Source organism: Mastigoproctus giganteus, chromosome 8, assembly GCF_048544385.1.
Source record: "Mastigoproctus giganteus isolate SK-2022 chromosome 8, ASM4854438v1, whole genome shotgun sequence".
Lineage (NCBI taxonomy): Eukaryota > Metazoa > Arthropoda > Arachnida > Uropygi > Thelyphonidae > Mastigoproctus > Mastigoproctus giganteus.
The window spans coordinates 91659535-91680756 of record NC_143582.1 but is presented as its reverse complement, the minus strand read 5'-3'; the positions used below and the strand labels follow the sequence as shown (position 1 = coordinate 91680756).

Below are 21222 nucleotides of genomic sequence, written 5' to 3'. Positions count from 1 at the left end.
ACTGGATAAAGGCAAACTTCCACACATCTATTCTACAATGAACCTGAACCTGATGTGTTATGGAGGTCATTCAGAATACCATACCACATCACTAGATAGTGTCAAAGGCCTTTTCTATATCAAGACTGATCATAATTAGATGCTTCTTCCTTAGAAAGGCATTTCAAATATTTGCCTTTTCTTTTATCATTCATTCCAGCGATGATCTATTTTTATGAAAGCCATATTGATTTATGTTTAGTACATTATATGTTTCCAAAACCAGGTTAGTTGATTATTCACCATTTTCTCCAGGTTTTTCCCCAAAGCAACTTGTTAGGGATACTAAATTAATAATTTGTGGGATTCATATGATCTTTTCTAGGTTTGGGGAAGGCAATTGCAATAGAATGACACTAGGAGTTTTGTTAATAGTTCCCAACATAAATTCTATTGTATAATATAAGTAATATTTAGAGATTTTTGACTAAAAGTTGTTGTATTATTTGATAATTGAATGCCATTGGGTCCTGCACTGCACCTACCCTAGGGAGGTAGTCCAGAAATAGTCTACTTGGCCAACAAAAGACACTATCAGCATTTCGAACCATCAACATCAGTACCCTTTGGAAAATGGCTCATGCAAAAAAGAACTTGACACCTTTGAATGGAATATTGTGTGCATTGGCAGAAATACAGTGAATCAGTGAGAGCTCACTAGACATAAAAAAGCAAGAATCAATTTCTTCAGTAGAAAAGACACCTGTCATATAGAAGTGGTACTGGTAAAAAAAGGGAAAAAAAAAAGAAGGTTGATGTCATAATTGAGACAAAACCAAGTATAATATCAATAAGACTAAACCCAAGAACAGAAACTAATGATAAAGATAATCCAAATTTATGCACCGGATCAATCCCATGACAAGAACAGGGACTTTTTAATAATTATGAAGTACTTCATTGCAAAAATATGAAGATTCTCCAATGGGTTTAAAAGTCACGATAGGTAAATTCAGAGTAGAAGAGAGGAATGAAAGAGGGAACATGAGAACATTGTGATAATTGCTAACACTTTGTTTTGCCACAGACAATAACACTAATATACCTGGACATCCCTAAATTACTATCCTGGAAAAACTTCTATTGTTGAGCAAATTTGGTGTATGTCTTCATTGATAGTGTCCTCTTGAATGTGTGTGCAATCTGTTTGGAGAGATTCTTGTATCACCAGTGTTTGGAGTATGGACTGAGTACACAGATTTTCTGCAGCTTCCTATAAATGCGATCACTTTGTCATCCAGAAATCTCCATTATTAACTGCAAGCATGCAAAAGCAGTACCATGGAAATCACTGAAACATTGGACATATATGCAGGACTTGAAAATTGAACTGGAACTTCACTAGTTCAGTTTTCAACTATTTTGGGTTAAAGGTTGTTTGGATTTTGTTTTCAGGTATCAGAGTCACTTTTCCTGGGATTCCATCATCAAAGAAGATGAAAGCAACTCTTGGCTAATAGTCATATTTTAAGCCCTCATCATCATAGTTGTGTTGTAGTACTTTGAGAAGTTTATTTTAAGTACCATAGAAAAGTGGAAGGTCAGTGTACTCATTATGAAGATAAGTTGTTAGTCGGGATCACCCAGATATGTGTGAAAGGCAGATGTGGAAGGATTAAGTCTCCCAGAACAATCACTTTAATAAAATCTAAAGTGGATGACAGCCACGCTGTGAAATTCACAATGATTTCAGATACTCGTCGTGAGAGGTGTACTGCTCAGATTGCATGCGTTTCTTGCGACACAAAATGATCTGGAGGTAGCAGTAGGGTTTACCTACTGCTACCTCCAGATAATTTTCAGGGAAACATTTAACCTTTAAAAGCTGCATACTGCAACCTCTCCCTCTTTTCCTTCTTTCTTGTTAGCTGCCAATAAATGATAATCAACATTCACCATAAAATCTAAGATTACCGTCCCTCGACAAGGTGTCAGTTAAAGCAGTGAAATCAAATTCATTGTCTATCATGTTACCTGTCTGTCAAGTAGCAGGTCTAGCAGTTATAGACCTGCCATTTATAACAAAAAAATAATAATAATAATAAAATAAATAAAAACAATAATAAATAAATAAAATAATAAAATAAAAGGAGCAAAAAGCAGCGACTTGTGGACAAATTGAGAATATTTCATTTCTGTGGATCTGCTGTATTGCTTATTAATTTCTCCAGCCGGAAGTGTTACGGCTACAGTATACAGTATATGGATAGCCTATGTGATATGTACAGTATGAAAAAAATGAATAAATAAAATAAATAATGATTGCCAAATTTCTTAGTGTAATATAGCGAAATATAAAATTTCATGAAAATTCATCTGCTGGGAACTGAGTTATTATATGCCAATAGACAGACATTTGTGAATTCAGTAAGTGCTTTACACATACTAACTTGCACAAAAAAAGAAACAATTAATTCTAGCACCATGGTAACATTTTGCAACTATAATCGATTCTGTTTTTTTCCAGCCTTTTTAAAGTGGCATCAAGCTGGTCTTCAGCTCATATAGTAAGAGCAGTTTGGGTTTCAGTATGAAATTTATTGAAAGTAATAACACAAACAAGTTAGTTAAAGTATGCAGTGTGTTACATTTCAAGTGCATCAGCAAATATTAATAATTTATTATTTATAAGAAAATAAGCCAACCCATCAACATAAGTTTTTTACACAGATTCCTAAAATATTCTGAGTAAACATTGCAATGTTGAAATGGATCAAATGTATAGTAATATGTCATCAGGCCAAACTAGAGAGTTAATATTGTGAAATCAGAATTGAACTTAGGGCCATCCCAGGGACCAACAGAATATATGTTGAAAATTTGATAGCAGTCCACTTTTTTCTTTTAGATTAATGCAAAAAGATACTGTCATTTATAATGAATTTTGTTGGGGGGGGGACAAGGATGTGAAAACTGAACCTGAAATTTTTCCAAGGAACAACATAGGTTGAAAATTTTACCTTGCTCTGGCTTTTCTCTTTAGAGCAGTTAAGAGAGGCTGTCAAATTGAAGAGACATGGGAACCTATCCAAATGCTCACAATGAGGCTTTCACAGTGGAATTTGTAATTAGGTGTGGCTTTGAAAATCTGCAATGCCCACTATATTCTCCTGACCTCTTACTTTCAGACTTCGTCCTCTTCCCTAAAATGAAAACACGATTATGGGGTTGAGGTTTCAGACTGATAAGGAGATAATTAAATTAATGAAATGGAAGCCTGGTTTTCTGCTCAACTGGGGATTTCTATTTAATAGACCTGAAAGAGCATATCCACAGATGGGAAAAATGAGTAGCCCTAGATGGTAGCTAGACGGATGAGTAGCCCTAGATGGTAGCTAGACATATAGACGGATAAAATTGCCAAACATATTTCACATCTCTAAGTGAAATATTTCTAGGTGAGCATATAGGAGGGGTGGTCAAATACTTACTGACTCCCCTCCATTGATGCAAAATATATAACAAGTTTATCTTTCAGTTGTTAAAGATAGGGAAGGAAATTGAAAGCTAGCATTTGCATTCTATAAATGTAGTCAAAGGTAGATATAATTTCAGAAGTATAAGGTTAGAATTCAAAATGATGGATCAGGTTTTTTGGTATTATGTTATTGATAAATGGGATTTATGATTATATAACTAAGACAATAAAAATCAATAAATTAGTTAACAGAACATTATATTTTTTGATCACAGTAGCAGTACTTTTTCAGCAGAACTTACTGTAATAATAGCAATATTCTTCACGTTAAAAAAGTGTCAATATCACATATGTTTTATATGATGTAGCATTGTTTGGTTTACAGCTCCTTCCAAATTTTTCTAAAATACCTCTGTAGATAAAATTATCATTTCCAGTTTTGTTATGTAATTCTCTAACCAGTCTGTTCTTTCTTTATCATTAATTTCTGTTGCTTTTTATAATATATTAAAGAACTCTACACCTTTTTTTTTTTTTTTTTTTTTCATGCCTAGACATTTCATTATCCATCTTTCCATGTTAAATGCTCTTGATCTAGTTATCAGCAGATTATTTGTGCATTAAGAGTTTGCATATAAAGGAACTACTAGGTGACAATGATCACAGTGTATTGATGTGGGATTTACTTAAAGATATAATTACCATCAGGGGTAAAGAGAGGGGGTTTTTGCTTCAGTAAAGGTGACTACAGTAGGATCAACTGATGATGTTATCAACAGCAAATTCTAAGTGGGAAGCATTGAAGGAATTAATTGTGGAAGCTACTAGGCTTTTCATACCAATTAAGAAATATTATTCAATGTTTAGACCTAAATGGATGTCAGATGAACTAATGAGACTCGTGGAAGAGAAGAAAAATGCATGGGATGCATATAAATTATCAGGCAACACAGAATAATACTAGCATATATCTGCCTGTGGCAGATATATGCTAGTCTGTAATCAAGTCACAAAGGAGATTAGGCAAGTGAAGGCAGATTACGAGAAATCTTTGGCAAAGGATGTTAAGAAAAACAACAAGGACTTCTTTACTTTATAAACTCTGAAAGGAAGGGGATGAACCAGATTGGTCCATTTGATATCGATGGTTTGACTGTTGATGAACCTGCTCAGAAAGCTGATAATCTGAATGTGTATTTTGCATCTACATTCACACGTGAGGAGTTATTAAGGGAGAAAATGCCAGAAGTTTAACAAACTGTAACAGGGTGCTTAATGGTTTTGTAATAACTGAGAAAAAAGTGGAGCAGAAATTGTTGAAGATAAATACAAGAAAGGCACCTGGGGTGGATGGGATCTATCCAGTTATATTAAAGGAGGCAGCAAAGGAACTAAGCAAACCCATAGCGATAATTATGAAAGCATCCTTGGACTCAGGGGAAGCCCCCACAGACTGGAGATGTGCAAATGTATCTGCAATTCACGAAGGGTGACACAAGTAATCACAGAAAGGTTAGTTTAACTTCAGTTCCGGGTAAAATAATGGAGTCACTGGTTAAAGATGCGTTGCAGGATCATCTAGACAAGACTGCAGCAGTAATTCAACACAGCATGGGTTTGATTAAGGAAAGTCTTGTCTGACAAAAATTGTATATATGATGTGGTTACAAAGGAACTAGATGCAATGAATAATTTTGATATCATATGCTTGGATTTCAGAAAACCTTTGACACTGTTGCGCATGGAAGATTACTGCAGAGCATGTCATGGGGTATTGTGAATTATATACAGGAATTTTGCTAGCAGGGAAAAGGAGGTGATTATCGCTTCGTATGAGGCAATGGTCAGGCCACGCCTTGAGTATTTTGTACAGTTCTGGAGGTCTCATTTTAGGAAGGATGTAGAGTTGCTAGTACAAGTACAGAGAAGGGCAACAAGACTGGTAAGGGGAACAAAGGGGTCCTATTACCAAGAAAAGTTTAAGCCGCTGAAAATTGCAGCTGGAGACTAAGTACCTGCGAGGTGATCTGATTGAGGTGTATAAGGCCTTGAATGGGTTGAGCTCGCTGAATTCTGATGGAATTCTTCCTCAAATTACGAACCTAAGGGGGCATAAATTCAAATTGAGGAAAGACAATTATAGAATAGGTGAGCAGAAATTTGCATTTAGCAAGCAGGTGGTTAATTGCTGGAACAAACTTCCTTCTGTCGTTATGGAAGTTGATAGCTTAAATAAATTCAAGGAGGAACTGGACAAACATTTAGAGGGAATGGTTGTGTGAAATTGTGTTTTTTTTTTTTTTTTTTTTTTTGTTGATGCTGCATAACATGCTACATGCACTTGCTTTCTTGCCTAACATGCCTCTACTACTACTAAATTTTGTCCATTTAACTTTATTGGAGTTACATAGGCCAAATGTTAAATATTCTTCCAGGCTAGTTCCAAAATTTTATTGTACTGTTTGGATTAATTAATTTTAATTGTTGTTTAACATAATGTATAAGAAAGAAAATTTAGTTGATACCTGATGTGATTTTTCTAACATTCATTTATCATACTATGTCTCACATTAGTTTTAAAGCTGCTAAAATTCATATAAGTTTTAAATTAATTTTATAAATGTTTTGCTTTAGCTATAGTAACTGTTGTAACAATTTCTTGTTAAAAGAAGTGGTTCTTTTAATAAGAAATTGGTGATATCAAAACAAAAGACTTGATAATTTTTTGTTCAAAGAAGCACTATTGTTTTTGTCACTCTTAAGTGTATATGTGTATTAAATAAAATATGATATTTGCAATGATTTATATTTTACATTTAGATAGTGAGGAGGCGGCGCCTAGCAAGCAGCCGGAGTGTTCACAATGTACTTCTTAATGTTGGTGGAGGAAAACACCATGGGCTGACTCTTGAAAATGGAGTTTATGTAAGTCGTATCATGCCTGGTTCAGTAGCAGCACGTGAAGGATCAGTGGCTGTTGGTGACCGACTTCTTACTGTATGTATTTAATTACAATTTTACTTGTAACTATGATGTGATAAAATAAAATAACAGATCACAAATAATAGGGATAATGGCTGTGCTTGTATCTCTGTCTAGAGGAACAAGTAGTAATTGAAGTAATATCTCTGTGAACTTTATTTTGTTCTTATGGTGATTAAAAACTTGTGTTGCAGTTTACCAATGAAGCTAAAGTATAGAAATCTTCCTTTTCTTTCTTTTCCAAATTTGTACGGGAGCAGTAGAAGAAGCAGTGTTGCAATATGGAGGAGGGGTGCAGGGCCATACTTATAACTAGGTGCATTAGGCACTAGCTGGGGGTCCTGCACTTATGTCACCCCCTCCTCTAGGAGTTTCCACTTACTGAAGGCCTTTGAATACAAATTACTAAACTCTGCCATAAAGCTATCAGAAAGTGTAGACGGAAAACAGACATTTCATGGAAATAAAGCCGACCGGGCTAGCCGAGTGGGTAAAGTACCTGCCCGGCAACCCAAAGGTCGCGGGTTCGATTCCCGCCTCGGGCTTGGATCAAAGTACTGCAAAAACCTTGGGAGGTGCAATATGGCCACAGAAGCCGATGCGCCAACAACTACCAAATCAAAAAAAAAAAAAAAATCATGGAAATAATAGGGAATGTTTTTATCTTTATTCATTGAACAGCTTTATTCTTTATCTTTATTCTTAAAATGAGGGCCTTTGACTCTTAGTAGATCCTAGAGGCATTAGTGGAGGTCTGTGAGTAACATCCTTTATTTAAAAAAAAATAAATAAACAACTTTTTGAATACTCTTCAAATTAATTTCATTTGAATTTAAATTAAAATATCTAAATATATACAAGCAACCCCCCCATAAACACTGTACTTCTACAACACAGTTTCGCTGTAACACTGATAAATTGCAACAATCCTCACACAATACAGTATGTATATAATATGGTTTTTCCCTAATGCAGTTTGAAATTTGCAGAAAACCTTGCATAACGTGATATTTTTGAGGCTTTTGTGCCGGGGGAAACCTGCTGTTGTATTGGATGTAATTTTTGAACATTTTCATTCTTTTTTGTGAATCGCAGCTCTTGACTTGCTAGTCATTATGCAAAAAAAACTATTAGTATTAGCAATGGCCACATGGTACAAGGAAGCCTATGGCTTATGCTGCACCAGGCAAAAAATAAAATAAATAAATAATAATAATAAAATAAAAATAAAATAATAATAATAATAAGAGAAAATTTTTTAAAAAATAATAAGAAGAAAATTAAAAAAAAAAAAATTAATAAGAGAAAAGGAAATGGACAACCTATGCATTTCCCTCCTCCTGTATGTAATTATTCAGCTGACCTTTGAATTTCCTCAAACTGTCAGCCTCTTCCACCTATGTAGGTAACTTGTTACTGTAATTTATAACTCGCTGGCTAAAATAAAACTTCTTGCAATCCAGTCTAAATCCCCCCCCCAAACTTGAAATTATGGTCCATAGTTCTATAATCATTTATAACATGAAAATTTCGTCCTCATTCATTTTACTTATTCCTCTCAGATTGTTAAACACCTCAGTGAAGCGTCCTATAAGATGTCTAGTTCCCAAGCTGTGCAACCCACATATTCAATGTCTTTTCTGATGTGGACTCCCTTTTGCCGTCTCACTAGGTGAGTTACCCTTCTTTGGACCCTTTCAAGAAGCACAGTGTCTTTCTTTACATGTGGTCTCCATACTTGAACACAATATTCCAAGTGTGGTCTAACAATAGCCTTATATAATGGGATTATGATGTCCTTATCTCTACCAGGCAATTGTTTGATAAATCATCAATAGGACACCATGGGTCTTCCTTGCAACCAGTCTACAATGCTCAGAGAACTTCATGTCTGACCATATTGTAATACCTAAGTCCCTTTCCTCCACTACCGGCTTTAGTTCAACTCTGCGAAGTTTATAAGTTATTTTGGGGTTACTGTTCCCCAGGTGCAATACCTTACAATTTGCTAGATTAAAGCATAGCTGCCATTTTTCCTATCATCCCAGAAGTCTATCTAGGTCATTCTGTAGAAGCTCAGCTTGGCAGTGATCATTAACTACTCCACCAATCTTTACATCATCTGCAAATTAGGACATTGCACCCTCTATCCATTCATCAATGTCATTTATGAAAATCAAAAACAACAGAGTGGTCCTAATACTGATCCTTTGGGAACCCCACTTGTTACCTCCACATAATCTGAGGAATAACCATTTACCACGACCCCCTGCCTCCTGCCCTGAAGCCATCCAGCTATCCATCTAAGGATTTTTCCTGTGATTCCAACCTGTTCCAGTTATAAAGTAACCACTCATGTGGGACTGAGTCAGTCAGATGCTTTGCCGAAATCCAAATAAACAATGTCAAAATTATTCCTTAAGTCCAGCTCTTGAGTGACCCTGTCAAAATAGCTAACCAGATTAGTTAAACATGATTTTCCCTTTACAAAACCACACTGAGTATCCTTCAGAATTCCATTTCTATCTAAATGATCGTGAATTCCACCCTTGATCATTGTCTCCATGATTTTCCCTACTACTGAAGTTAGACTCACTGGCCTGTAATTTCCCACTTCACTCTTAGAACTGCCCTTATGCATTGAGATACATCGGCACTTTTTCAATCCAATGGAATCATTCTTGAGTCCAGTGATGCTCTCAAAATTTGCCTCAATGGTTCAGTGCACTCACTTGCCATCTCCCTTAAAATTATAGAGTATATGCCATCAACCCCAGGAGCCTTACTGGCCTGTAGGCTTGAAACATTTTTCATTAAATAAACATATGAAATTTCAACATCGTTAACTGTTTTTTTCAACTTCACTCCAATAATTTCTTATTGACATAAAGGGTTTTTCTTCTGTAAATATCGATGAAAGTAACCGTTGAGTTCATCTGCAACTTCAGCTGGGTTATCTAATATTATCCCACATGCATTGTATAAGGGTCTGATCTGGTTCATCCTTCTCTTCTTTGCATTTATATATGGGCGCCTCAGTAGCCAGGTGGGAAGGAGCAGCAGTGCGTAGCACACGCTTCTTGATTAGACCGGGGTTCGAGCCCGTCACCACCAAATACGGAGGATGCAGAAAGGTCAGGGAATGATCACCGCATATCCTGGAACAATATGGCCTTAGTTGCTAATGCTCCTAAAAACCAAATAACTAACTAGCATTTATATATGTGAAGAATTCCTTATCTCTCTCTCTCTCCCCCCCCCCCACTCTTTGCCAGCGATTTCTCATTATTTGTCTTTGCCAGCCTAACCTTTTCTGTGGCAGTATTAGAGACCAATTTGTAGCTGTTATAGGCTTCAGTATTTTTTATTGCTCTGTAACTTTTCCATGGCATCTTTTTCTGCTCATTTAATCTGGCTACTTCATTATTCATCCAACTTGGAATCCTTCTCGTAGAGTATTTTTTTAATGGTATATTCACATTCGAGGCTTCTGTGATCATTGTTTTAAAGGTATACCATAATTCCATTGTATTTGCTCTCTATGCAATATCTACCCAGTTAAGAGTCCATGTAGAATCTTAAGCAGTTGTAATTTCCTCTCCTGAAATTATAACCAATTTCTTCGCCTTTAACTACTGTTACTTCTCTCTTCATCATCCACCATAGAACTCCATCATCACTTCCTACTATTGGTTCCTGTACTGTCAGCCCTATATCAGAGCAAGAGTATTATTCCCTCTAGTTGCCTCTCGAATATGTTGTTGTAGAAAACAGTCATCGAATAAATCCACAAAAGCCTTGCTAGTGTGTGAGTGACCAACCCACAAATTCTAGTCAGTCTCTGGGAAATTAAAATCCGTCATTATAAGACACTGATTTACAGACCCACTCTATTTCTCTGCACAATTGCTCATTATACTCATCAGATTCATTAGGCCTATAACATAGACCTATTCTCATTTTTCCTTTCCCAATGCTTATATCACACCAGACAGACTCAACATTGCATTGCATTGTCCACCAACATCAGTTCGATGCACTTCCTTAGATTTTAAGTGTTTCTTAACTAACAGCATAATCCCTCCTCCCTTCCTGTCCTGTCTATCCTTTCTATACACATTGTGCTCCCCAAATTCCATACAGGTCTGGCGAACACATTTTAGGAATGGATACAAAGACGGATAACGAGATTGGTGAGGAGAATAAAGGGGTGCTCTTAATAGGAAAGGCTTCAGTTCTGCAAGTTGCAGTGTCTGGAGACTAGGCATCTGCGAGATGATCTGATTTTGAGTTTTTAAGCATTGAATAGATTAAGGCGAGCTCATTTCTGTTGGAATTATTCCTTTTGCTCAGATCACACACATGAGGAGGCACAAATACATATACATTTTTCCACTGTGATTGCCAGAACATTTTTTTGCTGTTTTGGCAGCTGGTGAAACTGTTCTGACAGTAGTGATAGTAACACCTTCCGCTTTCTTACTATCAATGAAGGGGGGGGGGGAATTGCTCTAGAGAGGAAAACACATTAATACAATATTTTAATTTAACATCGCCGATATATATTTTATTCAGAATGTGTAGTCTAAATCACAATATTTTGGTATAATGCAGGTGTCACAAGCTGTCCTGAGAGCTTGAGATATGGGCTAGTCAGTTTTCTGAACAATACATATTCAATACCATGTGGTGTACTGTCGGCGAATTGAATGTTGGTTGTGAAAATTAGGAATGAAATTCTCTGTAGCTGTGTTCAGGTACTTATAATAATGTGTTTTAATTTCCTGATTAATTTTGTAAGTAAAACAGCTACACAATACGTCGTTAAAAAGGCAAGTCCATTAAATACAGTCATTATAACCACCAGCAAAAACTTAGCCATCAAGCAAATTTTGTTCTGCAGATTTGTTTGCATTGCAGACAGAACAAAGAATAAAGCCTCAGAGGATAATTCTCCTGACTTTAGAGAATAATAAGATTTTACTAATATAATGATTAATAAAAATGCCAATAAAGATTTATTTTTAAAAGAAATAATGTACGGAATAGCAACTCTAATTGCTTTAGTTTAGAATGAGCCAAATCACTGCTCACTCTCTCATCAGATTAGTGAAATTCATCTTTCTCGTTGACAACAGCCAGTGAGAGAAGAATACAGAGCTACATCATCAATATCACAGAGGCTGGTAAATGACAGAACTGACCATGTCACACCATTCATGGCAAACTTACCACAACTATGTATATATATTATAGTCATGTTCACATACAATTAAAAAAATAATAAAAAAAGTAGAAGGGTCAAGAAAAAAAGAAAAAGACTAGTGGACTACAGTTGGATCTGCCAAAGAACAGTAATGTTGACCATTAACAGAAATCTTATTAACTAGCATCTTAATAAGTTTTCTTTAATTTCTTAATAAATAAATTTTTGTTATTCTGGATGCTTGAGGGCAGAAAAAATAACACCGTTTTTAATTGAAAAGAGTATAACCTCATTCACCCTACAGGCTCAAGCACACAACTTGAATACTTGAATCCTCATTATGGCCATCTGATCCAATAAAGTATTAAAACTTAAATATACTCATAGTACTCTATAGCTTTAGAAGTAAATTTGGTAAATTATGGACTTCACAACTTGCAAGTAAGGTTATGTTGTGTTAGCTTATGACAGTTGAAAGTCAGCTGGCCACCAAACATAGATTGCACACATACAAAGCTACCACTAGAATTTTCAGAAGTTTGAAATTAAATATTATTTGACTTTACTTTTACTTAATTTTAATATAATCGAATTCCCCAATTCATAATCCATTTTTGCTATTCAGAGAGCAGGTTTTTGGCACCAAAATGAAACGACTTTTTTGCAGAATAAAAAAAAAATAATAATAATAAATAAATAAAAATTAAATCAAAATGTAAAGACATGTCGAACATCCTTTTAGATGTTCTATATGTCTACATTTATTTGTCTTATTTCTCTTTTGTTGATAACCATTTTCACTTAATTTTTTTCTTTTCTTATTTTTACTTATCACCATTGTTTTTGTTTAATGGGCATTTAATGTTACGCCAAATTCTAGTCTTCCTGTATTCATTATTTCTCTGAGTGTTTGTAATTCTTTCTATGAGCTTTCAGTAAAATTTGTATCATCTGCATATCCCATGTTGTTTATTAGTGTGTTTTAAGGGTGAACCCTTCTCCCTTTTAAGATATTTTTTTATGCTTTTTCTTGGCATACGAGGCTGGAGATATGATACGTGTAAAATGTTTATTTTTTTTTGTAAAAAAAAACAAGCTGAGTGTTGTGTGAAATCATGTTTAGATAATGTCTTTGTTGCCACAGAGGTTAAGGTTATGTTTTTAGATGGGTATCTAATATGATTAATATAAATTTAAAAATATGTATTATGAATAAATGAAATGTAAAAGGGGGGATAGAAAGGGACATCCTGCATTTTTTTTTTTTTTTTTTTTTAGATTTATGTCAAGGAATTTTTGGTTAATTTAAAATAAACTTCTTTATTAACAGACAGAATCTGACCAAAAGTATTTGGATACACATGCAGGTATTTGTGAAATTCAAAAACCTAACACAGCAACACTTTTGCGTCTGTATATTCAGAAAGTGTACTGTCTGTTGGAATTTGCTTCTGTTTCCCTTCAGAGCTGCTTCGTGATTAGTTTGGAGTACAACCTTTTTGGTCTCAGCCTAATCACACACGCCACTTTGTTCTAGTGATGCTCAGTAGTGTTGAGGGCTGGGCACTTAAAAGTTGGACTGGCCAGCTCAGTGTTATTTTCCACAAGCCAGTCCTACAATTCCAGTATTAATCATGTTAAGTTGATATTCGCAGGCCCCATTTCTTTAGCACTGACATAGGTGGCACTGGCAAGGCCACATACTCACTACGAATGGTTGATATACTGATGGATTTTCTTGCTACCTCTTTGACCTGCACTACAATATTTTTTGCAGATAGTGCGAAGTACCACTATGGTTCATCAAGCAAGTTCCATGAGTTTTTGAGGCTTCGTGATCTTTATTCTATTTTTTTTTTTTTTTTTTTTGTGCTAAGTTAGCTGAACCATTGTCTTCCATCTTTGAATAATATTCTTCTCAGTGGATTTTGGGAAGTTCAGATTCAGATAAGTACACCATCTTGCGAAAGTCTAATATAATTTTAAAATATACGTATTGTAATAGCATAATATTAGACTTAATTAACTGGTCATTATGTTTCGCTGAGCAATCCTGTAGTCATTGAGGCCATCCAAAACATTTTTGGTTCTATTCATGTTATAATGTGAAGTTAGGTTGCTCCAGCATTTAACAATATTCCTTTGAACATCCTGTTACTGAAGAAAGTCTTTAATTTCTGATCCACAACTCATACTGGCTTCTAGTGTGCTGCTGCTATTACAACAGAGAATAATGTATTTTTCATACAATTAGTTGTTCCTGCATTTAACAACATGCCTTTCTGCTTCATGTTATTGAAGAAACTATAAGTTTTGAATTCCTTCCAATGTACCGCTCCTGCACACGTAGATCCATGTGGTTCATATGATTTATCTGAGCTAATGTGCTTTTGCAGGGTACTTCTGGCACTGAACACAATATACATGCAGTGATGTTCAAATATTTTTGATCATATAATGTATATGATAGTTTATTTTAATATATGATTAATTGTTTCATAGATGCAGTTGTATAATATTTTAATCCATTATTTTTATTTATGTTCATTTTAAGATTAATGGCAAATCAGTTGAGAGTGTAAAATCTGCAGGTGGTGTTCAAGATTTTCTTGAGGTTAGTGGCTCAACTTTAATGCTTCAAGTTTGTAAATGTATCCCATGTCCTAATTCTCCTCCCGCTTCATTTTCAAGTGGACAAAACTTAGAGAACATTGAGCGGAAAAAGACTTCTAGTCCACGTTCACTCAATGGTAAAACACTTTGTTCTTTAGTAATATTATACTTTTATATTGTTAAATAATTTCAATCTAATTGGTGTTTTACTGATATGCATTATGAATTTAATTAAATAGTGAATAATATCTTATAGTAAAATTTGGTTACTTTGAAGTTCAGTGGACCACAATATGTCTGTTTTGGTTTACACGGGTTCAGAGTAGTCATACAAGTTTGGAATCTCAGTATTAATTAAAAAGTGAAATTGTTTAGTCAGCTATTCTCATTAATACTGTGCAGATTTTTTGTCATTCTTATTTAAAATATTCTCTTTTATTTTCGTTGTGGTGGTAGACATTAGTGAATTGTTGATATACTAATTTAGTTATGAGAAATCCAATACATTTTTTGCACTTCATAACGTGGTTGCAAAATTTTTATTTTTTGCTGCCCTTACTAATCAAACAGTGTGATGTATACAAGCTGTATGTTAAAATAAGTGTTATCTAGTTTATTACATATAGCAGGTGCCTCCGTAGAGAGGTGGGCAGAAGCGGCAGTGCGTAGCACACGCTTCTTGATTAGACCGGGGTTCGAGCCCGTGACCACCAAATACGGAGAATGCAGAAAGGTCAGGGAATGACCACCGCATATCCCCGGAACAATATGGCCTTAGTTGCTAATGCTCCTAAAAACCAAATAAGAGCAACATTACATATAGCATTAGCATTAGTAGAGGCACACGATGCAAGAAAGCAAGCTTATGCAGCATCAGCCAAAAAAAAAGAAAAAAAGAAAAAAGCTCTGATTTCACCCCTCTGTTTTTTCCGAATACCTGTCTAGCTCAGCCTTAAATTTATTTAAGCTATCAACTTCCACAACATAAGATGGAAGTTTGTTCCACCAATCAACTACCCGCTGGCTAAAGGCAACTTTCCGCACATCTATCCTACAACTGTCTTTCCTCAGTTCGAATTTATGCCGTCTCAGGTGATTATTTTGAGCAAGAGGAAGAATCCCATCAGCATTGAGCATGCTCAAACCATTCAAGACTTTATACACCTCAATCAGATCACCTTGCAGGTGCCTAGTCTCCAAACACTGTAATCAGCAAAACCTAAGCTTTTCTTTGTAAGAGCAACCCTTTGTTCCATTCATGGATCTTGTTGCCTTTCTCTGTACTCGTTCCAACAGCTCTACATCCTTCTTAAAATGAGGCCTCCAGACCTGTATACAGTACTCAAGGTGTGGCCTGACCATCGCTTTATACAAGGGGATAATCACCTCCTTTAACATTGACAAATGTAAAGTACTACCTAAAGGAAGCAGTAATCCCAGAGTAACGTATATATAACTCTGTGGTACCACACTGACAGTGTAGAGAATGAAAAGGACCTGGGGGTTATTGTGCAGGCAGATATGAAGTTTTCTGAGCAGTGCAGATGGTCTGCAAGAGTAGCTCATGGTGTCTTGTCAATGATATACAGGAATTTTTCTAGAAGGGATAATGAAATATAGGGATAAGGAGGTGATTATGCCCTTGTATAAGGCAATGGTCAGGCCATACCTTGAGTACTGTATACAGGTCTGAAGGCCTCATTTTAAGAAGGATGTAGAGCTATTGCAATGAGTACAGAGAAGGGCAACAAGATTAGTGAATGGAACAAAGTGTTGCTCTTTCGAAGAAAGGCTTTAAGTTTTGCAAATTACAGTGTCTGGAGACTAGGCACCTGCAAGGTGATCTGATTGAGGTGTATAAAGCCTTGAATGGTTTGAGTATGCTCAATGTGGACGGGATTCTTCCTCTTGCACAGAATAATCACCTGAGAAGGCATAAATTCAAATTGAGGAAAGATGGGTTGTAGGATAGATGTGTGGAAGTTTGCCTTTAGCCAGCGGGTGGTTGATTGGTGGAACAAACTTCCATCGGTTGTTGTTGTAAAAGTTGATAGCTTAAATAGATTCAAGGCAGGACTTGACAAACATTTGGAGTGACTGGATGGGTGAAATAAGGTTTTTTTTTTTTTTTTTTTTTTGGCTGATGCTATATAAGCTTGCTTTCTTGCATCAAGTGCCTGTGCTAATGCTAATTATCCCTGCTAGAAAAATTCCTCTATATCATTGACAAGACACCATGAGCTACTCTTGCAGACCATCTGCACTGCTCAGAAAATTTCATATCTGCCTGCACAATTACCCCAGGTCCTTTTCATTCTCTACCACTTTCAGTGCAGTTGATACGTTACTCTGGGGTTACTGCTTCCCATATGTAATACTTTACATCTGTCAATGTTAAACTTAATTTGCCACCTCTCAGACCATCTGCTTAACTTTTCTAGATAGTATTGCAGCAGCATTAGTGTCATTAGCAACTCTGCCAACCTTCGTATTGTCTACAAACTTGGTCATTAAGCCCAATATACCATCATCAATATCATTTATAAATACAGAAAACAACAATGGACCCAACACTGAACCCTGAGGGACTCCACTAATGACATTAGTCCACGAAGAGCAGTGTCCATTTATTACCACTCTCTGTCTTCTCCCACTCAACCATCCCTTTATCCATAGCAGCAATTTGCCTCCAATGCCACACTGCTGCAGTTTGTGCAGCAGTCTTCCCTGTGCAACGGTATCAAAAGCCTTTCTAAGATCCAAATATATGACATCAAAGTTATTCCCGGCATCCAGTTCCTTTGTGAACACATCATAATATCCAATCAATTTGATCAGACAAGACTTAGCCTTAACAAACCCATGCTGTGTCCGAGCTATAACTGTAGTCTTTTGTATATAATCCCCAGTGTTTCTTGAACCTGTGCCTCCATTAATTTCCCTGGGAAGTTAAACTAACAGGTCTATAATTACTTTTGTCGCCCTTTGATCCTCCTTTGTAAATCGGGGTCACATTTGCACATCTCCAGTCCATGGGTACCTCCCCTGATTCCAAGGAAGCTCTCATAATTATGGCTAACTGTTTGCTTACTTCCTTTAATATAACTGGTTAGATCCCATCCACACAGGTGCCTTTCTTATGTTTATCTTCAACAATTTCTCCTCCACTTTCCTCCCAGTTATTACAAAATCATCTAGTTCACTGCCAGAGTTTAGTTCACCTCTGGCATTCCCCTCTGAATAACTTCTCATATTTGAATGTAGATGCAAAATACTGATTTACTTTGTTATCCACCTGAGCAAGATCATCAACAGTTGAACCATCGATATCCATTGGACCAATCTGATCCGGCCCCTTCCTTCTAGAGTTTACATAGGTGAAGAAGTCTTTGCTGTTTTTCTTTGCATCCTTTGCCAAAGATTTCTCATAATGTGCCTTTAATTTTCTCATAATGTGCCTTGGATTTTCTCATAATGTGCAAGGGCACATAATGTGCCTTGGATTTTCTCATAATGTGCAAAGGCACATAATGTGCCTTTGCTTGCCTAACCTCCTTTGTGACTTGGTTACAGACCAGCTTATATCTATCATAGCCTTCCATGTCACCCATTAATTTATATGTATCCCATGCATTTTTCTTCTCTGCCACATGTCTCATTAGTTCATCTGACATCCATTTAGGCCTAAACCTTGAACAATATTTCTTAGTTGGTATGTAAAGCGTAGTAGCTTCCAAGATTAATTCTTTGAATGCTTCCCATTTTGAATTTGCTGTTGGTAATATCATCAGTTGGTCCCACCGTATAGAATTTAAATACTGTCTCAGACCTCCATATGAAAGCAAAAACCCTTCCCTTTACCCCTTATGGTAGTTACCTCTTTGAGTAAATCCCACTTCAGCACACTGTGATCACTGCCACCTAGTGGTTCCTTTATCTGCAGATTCTTTATGCATGAAGAATCACTACTGATAATCAGATCAAGAGTATTACTCCCTCTAGTTGTCTCCCGAACATGCTGATATAGAAAACAATCATCCAATAAATCCACAAAAGCCTTGCTAGTGTGTGAGTGACCAACCCACAAAAAATTCAGTCAATATCTGGGAAATTAAAATCCCCCATTATAAGACTCTCTGATTTACTGGCTCCCTGTATTTTCCTGTACAGTTTTTTATTATACCGATGAGTATACAGCTAGGCCTTGCATAACACTAGTTTGGTTAATGCGATATTCAGTTAACGCTATTTGAAAAATGATACCACTTTTCACTTTACACAATGCAAATTTCCATTTAACGCGATCTTTTTTTTTTTTTATGCAATGGTTGAAAAAGATTTGAATCGCACTTTAAGCTTACCACGAGTCATATGGTCAATAAACAAACGTTTGCCTGCTGCCCACCTCGGTGTGTTCCATCAACCATCGGAAGAAGACATGTTTGTCTCCTGCTAATAAAGTCAATGCAGACTTGCATTTAAAAATTCAAATTTTTAAATGAGCCAGATGAAAATGTTACTGCGAAGGAGATAACGGTAAAAGAATTAGATGAAATATTTTGTATCGCATAGAATCCCAAACAAAATGTTTGATGTTCTCTGCGATATTTATTTCACCAGGGCCCAGAGAAGATTGTTGTCGGCTATCGGAAATTGATTGATGAAAAGAGAAAGTCAACACTGTTTAAATATTTCCACAATGGTAATTTCTTTATTGTGTATTTTATGTCAGAGGTTCCCAAAGTTTCTCGGTTCATGGCGCCTTTAATGTCTCAGTAATTTTTTCAAGGCGCACCCAGACCAAAAGTAATACCTAACAGTTTCATTTAGTAGTTAGGTCCAAACAACTTAATAAGAAATGCTGAAACTGTGAACTACCTTGAGCTAGTAGTTCGCGTGGTGTCCGACAGATGTTGAGTATCGCTGTGTTTCCCTCGAAAATTTAAAATATTCCGCGGCGCACAGTTTAAGAACCGCTGTTTTATGCAATAAACATTTAATTCCATAATTATTTTCATTATCTTTTACATTATATACAGTTAAAAAGTTATTTAAAAGGTATTTTTAAAATTCTTTATGAACATTCCAGAAGGTCAAGGACCAATTATAATTTTTCCTATTGGTTATGATATTCGATTAACGTGTTTCCGTTTTGTGCGATGCGCTCGTGGGACGAATTAATTGCGTTAATCGAGGCCCACCTGTAATATAGTTGTACTTACGTGTTAAAGAGAGAGCAGGTATCCATATATTGGGTTATTATTTGACATTTAATACTTATAATCCATGCAAAAATGGGTGATGAGTTTCTATTTTGTGTTATCAAAACTCTTTTTTTGTGGTCTCTGGTATAACTTAGCATGAACTGCTCTGACTAGTTATACTATATGACCGTATGATTAACTTAATGTCACTTTAGAACAGATAATGTTAAACAGAAAATTTGCAGTGGGTGAGTAAAGCAAGCTGACAAAATATATATTTGATTACATTTGCAAAATTTTAACTTGGTTGTGTGGAATTAAATTGTGTTGTGTTGTTTTTTTTTAACATTTTTTTATTTTTTATTTTTGTGTACATAAGGCACTTTACAGAAAAGATTAATCATCAAAGTAGTATTGAAAATAGGAGGAGAGCTGCTGAAACAGCTTATTGTTAATCTTTTTACCATAAATATGGTTAAATAAATTTACAAACACACACACAAAAAAAAAAAAAAATAAAATAAAAAATAATCCATCTCCACACAGACAAGGCAAGGCAAATTTTCGAACTGTAATTTCTCTCTCTCTCTCTCTCTCTCTCTCTCTCATATCAAACTGTTCACTGGCAAATGCTCTATAACCAGCTTACATAGATGTAGGTAGCACTGTATTATGAGTTTACTGAATGAGTGACAGAACTAGAAGAGAGAAATGTCATTCTGTTTTTTTCATGGATTAACAAGTATTAACCAGCAAATAATATCCAGAGATATGAATATAACCCTCTTTAGAAGGTATGCACAAATTAAACATATAAACAACACAGTGCTTGTCTTAATGTACAGCTCATGGCTGAGGGTGGCAAAAACAAAACTTCTGTATAGTATATAGAAGTTATATTATCTCTACTTCTAGGAGATCTCTGCTCTGTCTGTACAGTAACTTATATTCTGATTGATTGTCCATCCCACTCAGCCATCTGTACTATCTTCTTTCAATAAATCTTTGGCAAACTTGCAACCTCCTCTGACTTTCTTTTATATACTTGATGATAAAGCAAAACTAAATAAATTAACTAACTAAGTTTATGTGTATTAAATACAGTAATACCCCGAAGTTACGCGATAGGTGGGTCCGACGAAAATCGCGTAAGTCGAATTCGCGTAAGTCGGGGTACAACTTTGCATATAAATACATATAAATTTTGCTTAATTGGGACCAAGGACTAACAAAAACACTAGTTTAGAAGAAAAATATTAATAAAATTGCAGTTCTTTATACATATTAATACAAAATATGCATTAAAAAAGCAAGTGACTTACGTAAAAAAGTTATTTCGATGTCGATGGCTTCATAAAATCTAACAAATTCGTCTGACGACACAGCGCCTTCTTTTTTTCACGCAGAATTTCGTCGTAGCAAGCTAATAATTTTTTTATTCCTTGCTTTGTAGCTATAACGCGTTCTTCGTTGGAGTCTATGTTTTCTAAAATTTTTAAGCCCTTTACAATTGAGCCCTTTTCAATTTTCAACCTGTCAAGTTTGCAATTGTCATGTGCTTTTCGCCGTTGCTTCATTTAGGCCTGTAGCACGTGCAATATCACATTGTCTTTCATTTCACTCAAAGCGTTTCACAATTTCATATTTTTTCTCTATCGACAGAGGCGGACTGGCCATAAGCCTTACCGGGGAAACCCCGGTGGGCCAGTGTGATTTTGGCCATAAACCATAGTATGAGGCCACTATAAATTTTCCCGGGT

General features: G+C 35.7%; 1 protein-coding gene across 3 annotated transcripts in view; it reads left to right on the top strand.

Moving 5' to 3' along the window:
• LOC150081717 (MAGUK scaffold protein DLG5-like) overlaps positions 1 to 21222 on the top strand; it is a 450728-nt gene that overhangs the window by 232053 nt on the left and 197453 nt on the right. For all 3 annotated transcript variants that reach the window (XM_090378823.1, XM_090378822.1, XM_090378824.1), the window contains exons 13-14: positions 6278 to 6454; positions 14200 to 14395. In XM_090378823.1, the coding sequence (XP_090234949.1) occupies positions 6278 to 6454; positions 14200 to 14395 (373 nt within the window). The remainder of the gene's footprint in view (positions 1 to 6277; positions 6455 to 14199; positions 14396 to 21222) is intronic.